Source organism: Epinephelus lanceolatus, chromosome 23 (genome assembly GCF_041903045.1).
Source record: "Epinephelus lanceolatus isolate andai-2023 chromosome 23, ASM4190304v1, whole genome shotgun sequence".
NCBI classification, from domain to species: domain Eukaryota; kingdom Metazoa; phylum Chordata; class Actinopteri; order Perciformes; family Serranidae; genus Epinephelus; species Epinephelus lanceolatus.
Window position 1 is genome coordinate 35,577,377 of NC_135756.1, and position 19,555 is coordinate 35,596,931.

Below are 19,555 nucleotides of genomic sequence, written 5' to 3' on the forward strand. Positions count from 1 at the left end.
GTATACATGAAGGGGTAATTCAACTCCCAATCACATTATCTAGTTGTGTTAGTCTAATTTTGAGAAATTGAATTTAGTATGATTTCAGTCAGACTAACATGTTTACATGTATTTTAAAAGTCCAGTTTTAGTATAATAAATCAATTTTCTCTATTGTCACGTAAACGTAATGGTAGACAGGAGGAGGATGAGAAAAAAAGAGTACTACAAGATAGAAGAGTAAGACTTGCATATCTTCAGGTGTCCAGTGCAACAAGACCTTCACTTTCCCAGAGTCCTCTCTCCTCCTTGCTATTACCTGAACATACAGAAAACACACAGACAGGAGAATAAGACAATGACATATTATGGCTAGTGTGTGTGTGTGTGTGTGTGTGTGTGTGTGTGTACGCACCGTGCTGTGAAAGACCACACTGTGTCCGTTGCCCAGGCTCTCGATGTGTGTTGCCAGGTTGAGGCAAATGGCTCGATGGCGGATGGCGTCCATGGTCTGAGCGTCAAAGAAGTCATGAGGTCGGGCTGGAAATAAACAAATATTTTCATTAGTGAATGCAGATGAGGGAGCTGATGGCCATTTTGTCTTTCAGTTAAGTGGTGTCTGAATGTGTTGAAGTAAACTGTGTTTTTTACATCATCATTTCATAACCTATGTATACTGATTTCAATTAAAGAAAATCCATTTTCTTGTGATCAGAAAAGTATACTCATGGAGTGCCTTGCCCACTGAATGGCGAATGACATGTATGGTTCCAGAGAACAATTTCCAGTGAGAAGAATGCTGCCTTCACTTAGAGACTGTTTTTACAGAGGAGGACAGAGGACTGATACAGAGCTTTGTCCCATGATGCAACGACAACCACCTCAAGTATAACATAAGCAAAAACAATGAACTTGTGATGGACTACCAGAGGAACAAGAGAGAACACAAAGCTCTAGCCATGACACAGACAATGCTTCAAATAAGGATGGTATGGTACTGCGAAGAAGTTACATATTCTAGGCGTGACTGCTTTAAACACATCTTCAACCTAGAAGCACATAACATCTATTCCAGACCTGGGCATTTTATGGCCCCCTGGCCACATCTGGCCCTTTGGCAGTACGTGTCTGGCCCCAGTGAGGTCGATCAGAAATTAGAAATCAAAGGCTAAACAAGTGCAGAGCATGCAGGCAATCCAAATGCATTGCTTTTATTTTACGTATGTGCGTGGGTGGGTGCTTATGCACCTTCACAGTGATGTGTACAACAAGAGACGCTGAGTTAGCCGTTAGCCCTAAAAAATGTCAGCTTACAACAATTTTGCCTTTTCTCCATGGCTCTGGATGAGAGCTGCAATGTCAGCAACACAGCCAGTTACTCGCCTCGTACTTGCGATAACAAAGGCCCTTTAGATGACGGAGGAGCTGGCAGCACTGTGGTCAATGAAAGGGACGACAACCAGGAGCTGTTTGTTCACAAAGGTAAATGCATGCTTGGACAAGCTGTGACTGAGAGCAGATATTCAAGAGTTCTGTGTGAAAAAAGTGGATGACATCCCAGAGCTCTCAGATGCAGACTGGATAGCAGATTTTAGATTTGCTGTTGATGTGACTGCACTAATGAATGAACTAAATACCAAACTGCAACACAAGGCTCTTTTTGTACATAAAATGTACCGCTTATCAAAGGCTTCCATGACAAAGTTGCAGTGTCTTTCAAGCCTGATGGAGGACAACATTCTCACCCATTTAACACTAAGGCAAGCCACACCATCAGCTAATCACCTCCTCAGGCACTCATCCATGTTAGGAGCACTGCATGGTGAGTTTTCAAGGCGATTTCAAGACTTCGAAACAGTTGAGAATAAAATGCACCTGATCTTGTCTCCCTTTACCTGCAGTGTGGATAACACACCCAGCGATGTTCAGCTCAAACCCATTGATCTGCAGTCTGATACACTGCTGGCAGAACACTTTAAGTCTCTTTAATTCTCAGTGATAAAGCTCAACAAATCCAGATACAGATCCTCTCTCAATGATGATCACCTGTCAGCTGTCCTTCGCATATCCACCTCAGACATTCAACCAGAGTGCAGTGCACTTGTTCAGGCACAAGACAGACTGGAATTTTCTCACTGAATCAGAAAGGAGAACTGAAAAACATCAAAAGCACTTGCTTTTTGTATAAAGTTAATTTCTGATCCTTAACATACCGCAAAACATACATTTTCTGTATGTTAAAAATAAAATTTAATAGTGATATAATGACTGAAGTTTTTGCATTTTTTTACTGTTATATTTGACCTACTCCACATTGTTATGGTCTTACTGTAACGTGTATTCTTACTGGTAGCAGCTCAGAACCATATAATTTACTGCTTTTTATAGAGCGATAAAATAAGTATTGAGCAGAATTAAGTCCAACCTATTGGTTCAGCCCTCTCTCATGTGGCCCCTTTGGAAAATTAATTGCCAACCCCTGATCTATACAATCAGCACAGTTTCAAGTCCCTTCATTTAGATAATGTTTCAGCTCTCAGGCCTTCTTTAACATCAGCTATTCTACTGAGACACAGGCACACTTATCTGTTATAAAGTCCACACCCCAGTCAGACAGCTAATGGTGCTACACATGCTACACCATTAGGTTGAGCAAAAAAAAACAAAAAAACAATGTCATTATAATATCACAGTGAAGTTGACCTTTGACCTTTTGGATATAAAATGTCTCCATCTCATTATTTTATCCTATTAGACATTTTTGTCATAACAAGCCTATGAGTTCTAGAGTTATGGTCAAAAATATATTTTGTGAGGTAAGACAGACAAAGTCACACTGACCTTGACCTTTGACCAGGGCTGTTTCAAGACACTCTGTGGGCCCTAGGCAAGAGGCACCTTAGACATGACATGACCTTGACCTGTGTGCCACCACGGCTTGGCTGATCAGGTACTACTGGGCAGTCACGAAATCAACAAAGAGGAAATTATTGGACCTGGAGCCAGGCTTCTCTGTCGCTGGTAATCCCTTATCATGCGCCGTATTTGACAAGAATACAGCATCCAGCAGGATTCACCTGTACTCGCACAGCATGCTCCTGAATGATTTGTTATATTGATATTGAGTGCCAGGTGGCCAGCGCGCGCCGTTATTGGACAGCGCATGGACACTCACCCTCTTGAGATTGGACTTTGAACTTATCCCATAGTAGTGCTACCGTGAGGTACCGTAGTACTACAGCACTCCAACAATGCTAGCGCGGGTGGCAACCAATCATGCGGGACATGGTCTCAATTTGCGTGACACGTGAAAAGAGACAGAAATGCTGTGCAGTCCCACACAATGCAGGACGTCTGGTCACCCTAGCAGCAAGTCAGCTAGTAGGGGGCCCCATTAGGGAGGTCTCCCAATGTGTCGTCGTTGCAGTGTCTAAGGGGGTTTCAAGTTCTGTCATTGATTACAGACCAAATGTCAGCAGTCTCTGGGAGGCCCCCTCTAGCCACTCACAAGCAGCAGCTAGTAGGGGGCCCCATTAGGGGGGATTCCAACGTGTTGTCGTTGTTGCAGTGTCTATAGTGGTTCCATCATATTGTCATTGATATGGACCAATGTCAGCCGTCTCTGGGGGCCCCCTTCCAGCTCGGGGCCCTAGGCAATTGCCTAGTTTGCCTGTCCGGTTGCAACGGCCCTGCCTTTGATCACTTAAAATCTAATCAGTTCGTCATTGAGTCCAAGGGAAGCTTTGTGCCAAATTTGAAGAAATTCCCTTGCGTTCACAAGAATGGGACGGACGGATATATGGATGGACAACATGAAAACATTATACTTCTGGCTACAGCTATCGCCAGAGCAGAGGCATAAAAACACAAAACATACTGGTCCACAAGATTTTTAAATGCAGAGACATAAACTAATTATTCTTTACACTCCGTATGTTTTTTTTTCTTTCAATTGAAAAAAAGAAATAATGTTCTAGCTGTTATGATTATTATTTTAGAGCGTATGTGTGTGTTGAACATACGGAGGGAGCGTCTGTGTTTGTTCTTGAGTTTCCTCCTCTTGTTGAGGCCGGCCTTGGACGGAGACTCCTCCTTCATTTTGCCCTGACTGGACACTTTGGATGAACTCTGCGAGCTGAAGTGAGTGGGGACGTGACGGGCTAGCCCTCCCTGAGAGGCAAACGTGGCGTTGCAGCCTCCCACCACACACTGCAGGAAGACAGATGATTGACAACGTCAGTGAAGTGAGATGGTGGTGGCAGAGTGAGTTTGGGCTCACAGTGTTACAGGGGAGCAGGCATTTGTATGTTTTTATCATTCGTGACTGACTATGTGGTGTAAAAGAGGTGAAATGGACATAAATAGTTTGATTTGAGGTTTGTGTTGGTACCTTGAATGGCTTGTCTCCGCTGTGGGTCAGCATGTGTCTCTGCAGCCAGCTTTGACTGGTGGATGGCGTGTTGTACACCTTGCAGCCCTTCCACAGACACACAAACACCTGTGTGACACACACACAAGTCAGCACAAAGACGGAGCAATAGTGGTTGTGAGATTACTGTAATGACCTGAATAAAAAATGACCCCCTTTTTCCTATAGCTGGTCTTGGACTTCTTGAGGATACAAAATATTTTCAGACTAGTCCCGCAGGGAAATTTCTGAGGAATACAATGAGTTCACCCTTAAAGGGATAGTGCACCCAAAAATGAAAATTCCCATTATCTACTCACCCATACGCCAATGGAAGCTCAGGTGAAGTTTTAGGGTCCTCACAACACTTGCGGAGATCCAAGTGGAGAGGGGGTAGCAACACAACTCCACCTAATGGAGGCTTACTGCACCCCAGATTCAAAAGTCCAAAAACACATAACTGAAACCACAAAATATCTCCATACTGCTCGTCCGTAGTGATCCAAGTGTCCTGAAGCCCCGACATAAAACGTTGTTTGGAAAAATGTCATTTGAACTCTGTTTTTAGCCTCATTGTTGCCTGCAGCTCTAACTGCCTCTCTGTGCACCGCGTTCACGTGTGTGTGAGACCAGCAAAAGCACGTGAACACACATGAACGCGGTGTCCATGCCTCACGGTCTCGTGCAAGCGCGCACACGTGAACGCACTTGGATCACTACGAAAGAGCAGTATGGAGATATTTTGTGGTTTCAATTATGTGTTTTTGAACGTTTGAATCCGGGGCGCCGTAAGCCTCCATTAGGTGGAGCTGTGCTGCTACCCCCTCTCCCCTTGGATCTCCGCAAGTGTTGTGAGGACTCTAAAACTTCACCTGAGCCTCCATCGGCATATGGGCGAGTGGATAATGGGTGAATTTTCATTTTTGGGTGCACTATCCCTTTAAAGCCTTTTCTCTTTCAGGAAAAAGCAGTGTCAAAATACATACAGTACAGGCCAAAAGTTTGGACACACCTTCTCATTCAATGCGTTTTCTTTATTTTCATGACTATTTACATTGTAGATTCTCACTGAAGGCATCAAAACTATGAATGAACACATGTGGAGTTATGTACTTAACAAAAAAAGGTGAAATAACTGAAAACATGTTTTATATTCTAGTTTCTTCAAAATAGCCACCCTTTGCTCTGATTACTGCTTTGCACACTCTTGGCATTCTCTCCATGAGCTTCAAGAGGTAGTCACCTGAAATGGTTTTCCAACAGTCTTGAAGGAGTTCCCAGAGGTGTTTAGCACTTGTTGGCCCCTTTGCCTTCACTCTGCGGTCCAGCTCACCCCAAACCATCTCGACTGGGTTCAGGTCCGGTGACTGTGGAGGCCAGGTCATCTGCCGCAGCACTCCATCACTCTCCTTCTTGGTCAAATAGCCCTTACACAGCCTGGAGGTGTGTTTGGGGTCATTGTCCTGTTGAAAAATAAATGATCGTCCAACTAAACGCAAACCGGATGGGATGGCATGTCGCTGCAGGATGCTGTGGTAGCCATGCTGGTTCAGTGTGCCTTCCATTTTGAATAAATCCCCAACAGTGTCACCAGCAAAACACCCCCACACCATCACACCTCCTCCTCCATGCTTCACAGTGGGAACCAGGCATGTGGAATCCATCCGTTCACCTTTTCTGCGTCTCACAAAGACACGGCGGTTGGAACCAAAGATCTCAAATTTGGACTCATCAGACCAAAGCACAGATTTCCACTGGTCTAATGTCCATTCCTTGTGTTTCTTGGCCCAAACAAATCTCTTCTGCTTGTTGCCTCTCCTTAGCAGTGGTTTCCTAGCAGCTATTTGACCATGAAGGCCTGACTGGCGCAGTCTCCTCTTAACAGTTGTTCTAGAGATGGGTCTGCTGCTAGAACTCTGTGTGGCATTCATCTGGTCTCTGATCTGAGCTACTGTTAACTTGCCATTTCTGAGGCTGGTGACTCGGATGAACTTATCCTCAGAAGCAGAGGTGACTCTTGGTCTTCCTTTCCTGGGTCGGTCCTCATGTGTGCCAGTTTCGTTGTAGCGCTTGATGGTTTTTGCGACTCCACTTGGGGACACATTTAAAGTTTTTGCAATTTTCCGGACTGACTGACCTTCATTTCTTAAAGCAATGATGGCCACTCGTTTTTCTTTAGTTAGCTGATTGGTTCTTGCCATAATATGAATTTTAACAGTTGTCCAATAGGGCTGTCGGCTGTGTATTAACCTGACTTCTGCACAACACAACTGATGGTCCCAACCCCATTGATAAAGCAAGAAATTCCACTAATTAACCCTGATAAGGCACACCTGTGAAGTGGAAACCATTTCAGGTGACTACCTCTTGAAGCTCATGGAGAGAATGCCAAGAGTGTGCAAAGCAGTAATCAGAGCAAAGGGTGGCTATTTTGAAGAAACTAGAATATAAAACATGTTTTCAGTTATTTCACCTTTTTTTGTTAAGTACATAACTCCACATGTGTTCATTCATAGTTTTGATGCCTTCAGTGAGAATCTACAATGTAAATAGTCATGAAAATAAAGAAAACGCATTGAATGAGAAGGTGTGTCCAAATTTTTGGCCTGTACTGTATATAAAACAAACAGTTACATGACAGAAAGGGGTCAATTGACCCTTTACTATGTCCCACCTCTCAAATGCTGGCCAATCATAGCGTAGCATCGGCCAGCTCTAGGGCTGCCCCCGACTAAGAACTTTCCTAGTCGACCAATAGTCATCATTCATGGCCGTTAGTCAACTAGTCGCCCGCATGTTTGATATTAACGTAATTATCAAATTATATATTTTGGGCGGGGCAACACAATGGTTTGAGTTCAAGGTCTGAGAAAGGGTAGGATTAGTGACATTGTTAACACTGTGCTACATTACAAATACAAACCGTACTACTGAATCTTAATTAATATAGGCCTATATTTTATCTACAAGTGCACATCACACACTGAGTGAGCCACCTGTTATTTGTGTTGTCGGCAAAGCAGTAATGATTGTGCTAAGTGGCTAATGGGCATGTAGTTACTTATATGTTTCAGATGATGACATCATGTTTGTAGTTGACGAATGATAGGCAAATGTTTGCCTGCAGAGTTTACTTCTCACCTTGGGTTCATTCTTCACCTTTTCAGAATGATCCCACACTTTGGATTTCATGCCGGGCATATTATTAACCAGCCTGTGAAAAACTGCAAGTACCAGCCCTGTAAATTAGGGGCCCTACTAATGCCACATCTTTAACCACCTGGAAAACGGGAGGTCGGGCGCTCGGTGCTACTCTTGTCTTCCAGACGCTTTTACAAGTGTGTAGACCTATCTTCCATGGGACAGATGTAAAGCTCTAGGTAGCCCTGCACTGAAATTATCAACTTTTCCAAATTTATCACAGACTGAATATTTACGTTAGAACGGACTGATATCCATCGGCTGCATTTGGTTTGTAACGTAACTCCTGTCTGACTGCTGTGCGTGGCCTCTTCCTGTGTCTGTCCTTTCAAATGAAATTCCCACACAGTCCAATCATATAAGTTTTTGACAAGATGGAGCTAATAGAGTGTCATGTTTGTTTGTTGTTTTTTTCTGCAACTAACCAACCAATGACATTTTGCCAACTAATGACCTTTCTGGTCGACTAACATTTGGTAGACTATAAGGGGGCAGCCCTATCCCTAGCCAACAAGGGTCCAGAAACACCATGTGCTCCATAAGCTCTCATGCAGTCATTTCAGATTACCTTCATTTTCACACTGGTTTTGTGGATTTTGAGCTAAATGTTGTGCCTGGGGCATCTATTGTATAAATGATAAATGTTACTGAGAGGTTGGAAGGAGATAAACATTTCTCCTACATTCTAAAACCAAAATCAAACCCTGAACAGTGTTTGGTTAGCTAGCTACTGAAGGCTGCTTTTTAATGATGAGACCTACCCTGCTCTACAGGAACCAGTGAAGGGAAACTTTACCAATATTCAAGCAGTTGTATGTTATCAGCGTGTGCAGATCTGCACTCACTGAGATGACACACAGCCTTTGCCTTTTGGAAATCAGTTCATCTTCTACTTACTTAACTAGTCACATGGTGAACTTGGCTGAATTAAAACACAGTGTAGGTGATCACAGAGGGCAGGAGGGGACTGATCCTACTGCTGATCACATGTAATTAACACTTTTGTTGATTGCTGACTAAAGCTGGGCTCAGACTACAGGAGTTTTAAAATCCTAACTGATTTGAAACCGAGTTGCATGACACACGAGGTGAAACTTCACAGCTGTTCTCTCTAAGATCTAACATGCACAAACTACAACATTTAAAAATAATGGTGCACACACTACAGAATAGTATTAAGTTCCTCCAGGATTTCGCGGACTGGTTTTGTGATTGCTGCGGCCTGAAATGCCTGATTTCACAGCAGCTTTTCTCAAAAACTGCGATGCCTGTTGCAATATTTAGGGGTTCAAGTCCGAAGGGCTGAAACTGTTTTGTTTTTGTCCTGCTTTATTATTTTTATTATTACTATTATTATTATTATTCAGAAATGTTCTCCCAAATTCCCGTGAGATGGTAGATCATAGAGACACAAAATTTTCACCAATGACTGGAAGTTGTGTGCAAATGCTGCTCAAGATATATAATGCCAACTGGCCAGATGGGGGTGCTATAATTAAGGTCAAGGAAAATTTGATTTTGAAAGGCCACCACCCTCACACCTTATGTCAGATTGACTTCAAACTCGACACGCATGGTCAGGTGAATGGGTTATACGAAAGCCTTAAGAACCCTAAAGGTCCGCCTATTAGATTGTCCACCATATTGAATAAAAAAAAAATAAATCCTTTTTTACATCTCCTCCTAGGGCGTCGGTCTGATTTGTATCAAAAATTCTGTGCATCATCATCTGATGAAGCTTTTTAAAGTTATGAAAGACTTTTTGATATGTCATTGCATTTTGGTACTGATCAATGAACTTTACAGGGGGCAAGGCTCAGCAACATAAATGGATTTTCCTCCTTAACTGTTGAGCCAATTGTCACAAAACTTGTAGGAAATGTCGACATGAGTAACTGAATGATATCCTGAAAGTTTGACTGGTTTCAAATCAACCAACAGGGGCCGCTACACATGCAAAAATTTGATATCTCATAATCAGCCAGGAATATTTGTACGGGGTTGATGCACAAAATTTGAAATGATTGCTTAAAGGGAGCGTGGCTTATTAAAGTAAATCTTCATTTCAAAACATTTCACAGTCCATACATCAAAAAATCAGAATAAATCACCAGTGTGTCCTACACAGCTGAGATTTTTTAAAGAACATCCACTGAATTGTGACAAAACTTTTTTTAAGAATATGCTAAACTATTTAACATCTATAAAAGTCTTCATCTAAAAGCAACCACCACTGCCTCAAACATTCTTTGGATACTTGATGTCACATGTTTCAAATGGTGTTCAGAATGGTTTAACGGTAAGCTCACAGTGATATTCATTATCTTGTTGTAATTAGTACTGTATGCACAACAATTTGCATTTCAGCTCATTTTAAACCAATTGTCACCAAAATATTTGACAATACACCCCAAATCAGTAGAGTGATGTCAGATTTCTTTCAGAATTTTATCACAACGTTTTAACTGTTAGTGATATCTCATTGCTTTTCGAAGATATTGACCAATGAACTTTACAGTGTTGTCAGCAAATGACTCCACAACGTTTGGGCCAATCATCACAAACCTTGCAAACAATGTCGGAAGAGGTACCAGAACATATCCTGAAAGATTCATTCAAATTGACCACAAGGGGGCAACACAAATACAAAAAATGAGCATGCAATAACACAAATCAGACTAAAAATCAGAAATTGATTGTCCAGTCATTACAAAACTTGCAGGGTATGTTGAATAATAACTATCAAAAACACATATTAAATTATTTGAAATTCGTTCAATAGGGGGCCCCACAAGTTACAAACATGTGCGACGGCCTTTAGCAAAATTTGGTTATAATGAATGAGGAAACCTTCATTGATTCAAACATCACCAAACTTGGTGGACTTTTTTAACTAAGCCATTAAACCATGTCTCCATCTGTCTGATTGTCATAAAACCTGTTGGTAATCTAATGCAGGCGTCTTAAACTGTCAGAGGTCTTGATTCTACCAAGCTTTCAATTTTTAAATGTCCATGCTGGCTTGAACCCCGTAATTGCCGCTTGCAGCTATATTTTTAGATGTTAGTTGTTGCAGTCACAACATCGCGAAATCCTGGTGGGACTGATTTTAAGATTACAGTGCCAGAGGGAGCAACCCACTACCTCACGTAATCTCATGGGGATGTAAATAAAACAGAGACTAATGTGGTGTGACATCTTGCTGTGATGTTAACAGTGCTTTGCAGTGAGAAAAACCCAAGCAGAAGGTTAACGAGTCTGGAGGAGAAATGTTTAACATGGGTTGTCTATTCTTCAGTGAGAACTGGTGAGATTTTAACAGTTTTTATATCTGTTAACATTAGTATGCTGGCTGAGGGCTAGAATATTTCCTGTTGCTTGGCAACACTGTTAGCCACTCCAGCTGATGTTGTCATTATTGTAATCATCTAGATTTTAACTCCTAAATATCAAATATGTTGACAATTGTCAGGGCGACCTCGAGTCTGAGTAGTTCAGGAGGTTTCAGATGGATCTGTAAATCTCTCACATTACCAGATAATCTGGGCTAACTTCTGTACGGACCAAGATCCTAGACGAGATTTCTCCTACAATTGTCAGGAGGGGTGAATTGGGGAAAAAAACGTCCAAAACTCCTGTTGTCTGAGCTTGTAAAACAATTTAGAAGAGATTAAACCGTTTTCTGATTGGTCAGGTGTTTCAGTGGGGACAGACACTTTTACGAAAGCAGCCTATTGTTTATTCAAGTTGTCTTTACATGTCTTTACATGTATAAAGTGTTTTCTGAACACAACTAACTATGTGAACACACCCTTGGGAACTACACACATACAGTAACCTGACAGTGAGACACACACCCCTCCTCTCTGTCCATCCACATGTGTGGCTCTGATGTGTTCGGCCAGGTCGGGGCTGCTAGGAAACAGCAGCTGGCAGTGATCCCAGCAGCATGTGTAGCTCAGAGACTTGCCCCCCAGAGGTGCCGAACCACTCCCCGCCACCGTGCCTCCACCCAGACTGTTGAGCATGGCTGGGGTAGAGCGACCGCTGGACGCTGTGCTCTCCATGTCCATCAGGGTGCTACCAATGCTAGAGAATACACAAACATTACAAAAAGAATACATTAAAAGGACAATACTACAAAGGGTCCTGATAGAATGAAATCAAAATACAAACAGGAGCCGTCACTGATGAATAATACATTTTTTTTTAAAAAAAAAATCAGTATATTATACAGCAGTTTTTTCCACACATTCTTTTATTTGTGGCAGCTCACCACAATATCAACATTAACCGCTACATATTAGGGATGCGCGCGATTAGCCGTCTAAACCCTTCCGCCCCCTCACTAGACAGGACCAGAAATATGAGTCGGTAAAATCAACAAGTGTTTCATTTATGTACAAGGCTGCTGAACTGTCATGCAGCCGCCCGCCACTAGTGGGTGCTACAGAGCCGTCACACAGCAGTCCCCCTCCCCGCAGTAATGCGTGAGTAGACTGGAGTTTTAACACAGTATGGTGGGAAACTGGAGAGATGTCCTCTCGCAAAACCAGTGCAGTTTGGCAGTACTTTGATCTAGACAAGGAAAACAATGTAGGCTGTGTCAGAAATAAACTGGCATATAATTACTCAATTGGAGTAACGCACAACCACATTCAACTCGAGCATTTGGATGTTAACAGGCATGGAACAACGGCTGCTGCTGCTAGCTGTGCTAGCCATACTCAGACCAAATTGACATCATTCACGTGGAGATCCCACCCAGTCTGAGAAGATAACACAGCTCATTACAACAATGACCTCGCAAGATAGGCTTCCACTTAACTTTCTTGAAGGTAAAAGCTTCAGGAAGTTAATGCAATATGTTGAGCCTGGATGTTGATATTCATATTCATATCGCACGGCGCAAAGTGTCTCGTTCTTCAGCGGCATTTAAAATCTGACATGTTGTTGAAGATTCAAAGGCCTCTTAATCACATACTATTTTTTGGGACAATGTTTCAAATACTTAACAACACATCGTGCTAAAATTTTGACTTTTCTGAGTGTTTTCCTCTTTTTAGACTAGTTGACTAGTCTTAATGGAATGTTGTTGTTTTTTTTGGAGCTGAAAGTAAAACTTAACTCTTCATTACTTCATATGCATATAGAACTCTGTATTTCTTAGAACAGTGGTTCCAAACTGGTGGGTTGCGGTCCAAAAGTGGGTCACGGGACCAATGCGAATGGACCGCTAGTGGCTCATGAACATGTCAAGTTTATAAAAAACACATTATCTTTTAAGTAAAGTGAATTTCCAGCACAGAGGAAGTGCAGTTTCCTGCTGTAGATTGAGTGACTAACAGACAGACGGCCAGACGCAAGTATGATGCTGAATATGTTAAACTGTGTGGACCTTAAAGTGATGACTAAGGAGAAATCAGGACCCCCTGGCTGGGCCAGGTCAGAACCATTGTCGTAGAACATCATCATTCTCATTTTAGTATACAATGTTAGTAACGAATATTGCAACACACATACAACAACATCTGAAAGTAACTGGCATTTAAACCACCTGAAAGATTCCTTTTTAGTCAGACAGTCTTAAAATGAATAGTGATACCCTCTGCAATGCCAGAGCAAACTATTACTCAGCATTCTTAGCAAAATAAGAACAATCCCAGGTCTCTCTTCAGTATTGTCGCCAGTCTGACAGAGAGTCATAGCTCTACTGTGCCTTGTATTTAGCAATATATCAATATTATATCAATGTCATGAAGTGAAACTAAGTGGGCAATGTCTAAGATTCTGGATGTCGTAATATGCAAATGTTGTCTTTTCCTGGTTTTTAAGGCTGCATTACAGTAAAGTAATGTCATCTTCTCAACTAACCAGACTGTTCTTGCTGTTCTATTGTTTGCCTTTACCTACTGAGATTTATCCACATTACTGATGATTATTTATGAAAAATCTCATTGTGTAAATACTATGGTCAACCCTACAATATTGTCATAACAACAATTTTGAAGTATTTGGTCAAAAGCATTGTGAAATTAGATTTTTTTTCCACATCACCATGTCAAACAAACAGTCCACCTGTCAGGTTGTGCTAACGATAGCTGGTTGAATAATTTTAACATATCTCCCAACCAGGGATGAACAATATTGGATTTTTTTGCCCATATTCAATATGCCAATATGTAACAACTCATTTGACCAATAACTGATACTGACAAATATATCCACTATTTTAACCATCTAATAGTGATTAACAAGTCTCTTCTGTAGTGGAATAATCATATTATGCATGCATACTCATGATGGCCCACCAGCAGATGGAGACATGAAATACAATACTTTGCAATGTATGTAATATTCATTCAGCACTTTGGCCAATTCTGATACATATTGGCCGATATCGATGCCGTGCTGATATTATCGAGCATCCCTACTCCCAACGCTAGCAGCCAGTATCCAGCAGCCAGCGCTTATGGAAAGTTCTGGGTATCACAGTGTCATTACTGCTAAATTGTCTTCTCAGGCAGGTTTCAAGCTGATTTTCAGAATGAACTGCAGAGAAAAAAAACTATTAGAGAAAACATCCGTCTAAAAACTCTTTTGAACTGAGTTGTCGGCAACAAAAATACACAAAAGTCTTTATTGGCTCAGACTGTGTGTCATGTGAGCAAATTTTGTAGCTTGCATTGTGCTACCAGCTGACCATCTGCTCTTATCGCTATCCATACTGGCTCTCTGTGGGGGCCCCCTATGGACCAACACCTCTAAACAACACGCACACACACACGGTGCCCAATTTTCCACCTTGTAGGGTAGTCATATTGGCGGAACCCTTTTAGTTTAAACAGACCAAGGCGGCCTTCCGTAACGGGAGGGGCTGTTAAAGACTTGTAGGAGGAGCTGTTGATGACGCCACACGTGCGAGCCACTGGCGGTGAATAAGCGGGAAACGGCTGATAGCAGGAATTAGCAAGCAGCTAGCAGCAAGAGGGAAACACAAACCTGACAGACACTGTAAAGATGAGCAACTGGGGAGACAAGGAATTGTGCAAATTTGCAGGAAAGCCCATTCAGTCTTTTTTCTAGAGCTGTAGTCAACCAAAGAAAATCTTGGTCGACTAAAGTCACACATAATCTTCTACTAATCGATTAGTCGTGGGAAAAAAAATCTGCACGTTATTTTTATTTCTGCGGTGGTGTGTCTGTGTCACTCTGCAGTTACCCTTCCAAAACACTAGTCAGTGGTGGAGGATTCCAACCCCTGCCATGCAGGGAGGCAAAGGGTCCCATTTTTATAGTCTTTGGTATGACCTGTCCGGGAATCAAACCCACAATCTCCCAGTCTCATGGCAGACACTCTACCACTACGCCATTGAGCTGGTATACATTAGCCTAGCAACGAGCGGAGATTTCCTTTGCTCATATGAAGCCAGGTTAAATCACACACAAGAAAATGCTATTTTAGTGGAGGCTTTACTGTCTTCACAATTTATTGTTTCTTATCTGTGAGAAAAAGAAAACTATGTGAGGTGTTCATGCATGTGGACTGGTGTGTGACAGATAAACTTCTGGTTGCGTAGAATCAACAAGTGCGAACGCGCGTGTGAACACTTAACAACATATAACATTTAATGTTGTTGTAAGCTACTGTCATTACCTGCATCTCTCTCTCTCTCTCTCTCTCTCTCTGTCTCATTGTGTCATATGGATTACTGTTAATTTATTATGCTGATCTGTTCTGTACGACATCTATTGCACGTCTGTCCGTCCTGGAAGAGGGATCCCTCCTCAGTTGCTCTTCCTGAGGTTTCTATCGTTTTTTTTTCCCCGTTAAAGGGGTTTTTTTTTGGGGAGTTTTTCCTTATCCGCTGTGAGGGTCTTAAGGACAGAGGGATGTCGTATGCTGTAAAGCCCTGTGAGGCAAATTGTGATTTGTGATATTGGGCTTTATAAATAAAATTGAATTGAAAATTGAAACATATCTCCAACAGTGACAGATGGACGTGCACACGCTGTAAGTACAGTACGCATCTTCATCTTACACGTGATGTAGTGTGCGCACATCATAGTACGCGTGCGTGTGCACGCATGACAAAAACGTTCTATTATCTTCATGTGAGTGTTTATGCATGCCTTCGCAAAAAACGCATAAATGTTACACGTAGTCACTCCGCGTCGTGTGATTATGTGGTGTGCAGCAGTCATCACGCTTACACGTGCGAGCACACGTGTGACCGTTAATGGGGAAACAACATAACACGTACGGCGTTGTTTTGCTGCACAGGCGTCAAAGCATGCATGTGTGACACGTTCAGTCGATAGCTCTGCACGTATATTGAAACGTATGGTCACACACACACACACAGAGCACAGCCCCTGGACAGTAAAACATCATCAGGTCATCATTGACATGAGTCAAGGCAGTATCAATTAGTGGCACAATCACAATATTACAATGCAGGGCTCGACAGTGCGAGCGTTTCACTCACATTTGCGACTAAAAATAGGTGTGTGCGAACTGTAAAAAATATTTAGGGGCACATGTGCGCATAAAAAAATCAGCTGAAGCAGCCTATATTTTTGTCAATAAAAAAATATGATACTCTAACCGCAAATGTTGGAGGAACTCCAGCCGCCTTCCCTCTTCCCTCTTCCCCGTGTGACACGGTTATGGGTGGTTTTCCAAGCCACTGTCAGCACAATGAATATAAGTCCCACTGTCGGCAGCGTGGAAATAAGTCAAAGTGTGGAGGAGATGGACCGGGTGGATCTCCGGGGAAGCCTGCTCCATTCTCCCTGTAGTTCAAATAATTTCAACTCTGAGCACAGCGCTCGGGCAGAAAATCAGAGCGGTATGCGACGCCAAGGGTAGCAGTGCCGCTTTGTCAGGCATTGCTGCCCTCTCCATAGACAAATAATGGGACAGCCAGCGCAAAGCGGTTTTACAGCTGATCATGTGTAGAGGCCTTTAGGGACCGTTCGCCATGGTACCGCTGCTGGGCAGGGTGGAAATAAAGCCCTTTTCACACACAGCGCGCAAAGTGCAGACCTCCGCCGACAAACCCATTCATTGTGTATGTGCTACCGCGGCGCAAGAGCGCACCGCTCTGCCGCCGAGCTGAGCGGCGCGCGAGGGGGGGCACGTCGCGGCGTCTGCGCACCGGCAGCCTGCGCTCCAATTGAAATTTTTTTTAATTTCACCGCAACGCGCTGTGACGACACCTCGGCGCCGCGTGTCCAATAGCAGAGAAGAGCCTGAAGTAGACCTGGAAGCGGTCACCATGGAGCTGTAGCTCCTGAACGAGCCTGTACTCCCCCAGATCCTGTCCTCTGCGCCCTACCCCGCGGTGGGCACCGCGAAAGCTCTGTGTGAAAGAGGCTTAAGTCCTGCAGAGTTTCAGAGGACCTGGAAAATGTTTTAGGATAGTAATAACATTATATAAAATAATGATATTGCAAAGATAATATATATAAGATAATAACATTAAAGACAAAATTAAATTGCAATACTTTTTCAAATCTTGATGATTTTACCTTTCTGTACATTTTGTATACAAATTCATTAAATAATTTTGCTTGTAAATGTCTATTTGCATCACGTTTATTACGGAAAACACATTGTTTGATCAATTTACATTGTGCCCCTGAAGTTCTTTGTGCACTCCTTACTTTTTCAACTTAGGAGCACATGTGCTCCTTGGGAAAAAAGTTAGCGTCAAGCTCTGCAATGTAGCATTTTTGGGAAACAAACATATAGTGCATCCCATGGACAGTAAAGCATTACTAGGTCATCATGGAAATGAGTGAATTCACTATTTCCTGTCACAGCAAAAGTAGCAACGTAAGATTTCGGCAATATCTGTAGTAATACCCTGTACATTTGTGAATTTGGGTACATTTTATGAACTTAAAAATATAAGGTTATTTGTCTACCAGCAGATCCAGGGACCTCTGTGCCACCCTGCTGACACCACCGAGCTTCAAAGAGCTGGATGAGAGTAAGCAGATGGACAGGTATTAGATCTGTGCAGAGCACCAGAAGCAAAACACAGACACATCGCCAACAGCATGATAATAACATTCAACACACAAGTTTTACTCTCACTGGTTTATGAGACACGACAAATACTTTCAAATTAAGTAAAGTCACACAATGCCACTGTTTCTGAACCCCCTTTTACGGCACCTCTTCCAAAGCCAGAATATAATGTTATGCCTCCTCACTGTGCTATATAAGGTACAATTGCAGAACAAGGGACAAATTAGTCTTGCTTTTAAGCTGCTGTGGGAGGTAGTAACAATGCTAAAATGGTGTCTGTAAAAACAGGACACCCAGAAAGATGGGCTCATGGGCGGAACGGATGTGATGTTTTGACAACATGTTATGTGTGCAGCCCACTGTGGAAGATTTAAAAAGTAGCTGCTAGCAGTTAGTGGCTAACTCAAGGATGAAGAACAGCGAACAGTCTGCATAATGGAAAAACGCTGAGGTCCAGGAGCTCCTTACCCTCCGAGCAGAGGATGAGATCAGCCGTCATATAACAGGGACAGTAAATGATTGTTCTTGCTATGTTATGCCATTATTATTGTTTATGAAGTGCTGTCGATGGTTTTTTATGTCGCACTTAAGGCCAACACTGCTGTGTTACATGTCATGTCCGTCACACCTCTTTTGATTCCATGAATCCAGTGTGATATCATCACACACCGAAGCAGCATGATGCCGCCATTGTTTGGTTCTGTGTAAAATTGCAAAGGAGGAATAAAGAAGGGACTTTGTACCGGCTCTTTATCTCTGTGCAAAAAGGGCTTATGATTTCAACATGGATTTGTTAACAATTTAGCATTACAGAGAAAAATGATTGGGATGCACTAATATCAGCACATCATCAGTATCAGCGAATATTGGCTGGTGGATGCGTCTCCCAACTCTGCTAAGAGGTTGCTCCCGCAGACCACCGAGTAGAAACTGGAAGAACTGTGGGGTAAGGGGTGCTCATTGCGGTCAGATGACTTTGTTGCCACTGCAATAGACAGCAGGTAAATAAACACAAGGAATGAATGGGACAGGTGTGAGCTAATCAAGACATCTGCACCATAGTCAGAGATGCTTATTTACACTGGCACCAGTGCTCCTAATTATATTTTGAGGTCGCACAGATGAAATTTTGGTCATTTATGCGACCAAACGGTCGCAATTTCGAGCCCTGTTTGATTGTCTTTTATGGTCAGCACTTTGTGTTGCATTATATGCATGAATTCTGCTATATAAATAAAGATATTGTTATCAATAAACAGCCATGCAGGTGTGCACAGTACACGTTTCACAATAGTGTTGCTTAAGTCATTTCCCACCTCACTGGCTTGACTGATGTTTATGTGCGTGTGGTGTGGTGAGGTGATTTCTGGCTAAGCTTCTGGATTTAACCCACAGTGGGTGCAGTTACATGATGACTTCTCATTCAGAATGAAATAAATCTGAATGAAGTAGTTTACATGGGAAATATTCATTCCGAATGAGGGTTTACATGGGAGATCAGTTTAAACGCCATTTAAATCGCCTGTATTCAGGTCCGCACAAGGTTTGGGGTAGGGAAGGTTTCTGATTGGATAGGGGGATGTTACGTGTTTACGTTTACTGGAAGAAAACACTGTAGTCCTCGTTCCGGATAACAAGATGCTTGACGCCACCATTCTTAGTGCCTTTTTCTGGTTTGTTTTGCTTATATTCTTGAAGCAGCAGTAGGACAACAACCTTGTTCTGCTAATGCTTCGTCTGTTGAGGAGGAGAAGGGAGGTAGAAGGTCGAAGAAGGGAGATAGAAGACTGTGCTTTGGCGAATGGAAACCGGTGAGTGCAACAAGTCTGACTGCTCTATCTGAGCCCGCTGTTATGCCCGCTATATACGTCATCGCGCAAGAAGGGCAAGGAAACGAGCATGCACAGAAAGACCAGAAATGAACTTAA

At 42.6% G+C, this 19,555-nt stretch overlaps 1 protein-coding gene across 1 annotated transcript in view; it reads right to left on the reverse strand.

Annotated features, from left to right (window-relative positions):
* The window catches only part of LOC117246133 (zinc finger protein aebp2), a 49,275-nt gene that overhangs the window by 17,994 nt on the left and 11,726 nt on the right, over positions 1-19,555 (reverse strand). Inside the window, exons 2-6 of the mRNA XM_033609878.2 lie at positions 11,446-11,677; positions 4,370-4,477; positions 4,002-4,188; positions 395-519; positions 231-298 (exon numbers count right to left, since the gene is read on the reverse strand). Of these exons, the coding sequence (XP_033465769.1) occupies positions 231-298; positions 395-519; positions 4,002-4,188; positions 4,370-4,477; positions 11,446-11,677 (720 nt within the window). The remainder of the gene's footprint in view (positions 1-230; positions 299-394; positions 520-4,001; positions 4,189-4,369; positions 4,478-11,445; positions 11,678-19,555) is intronic.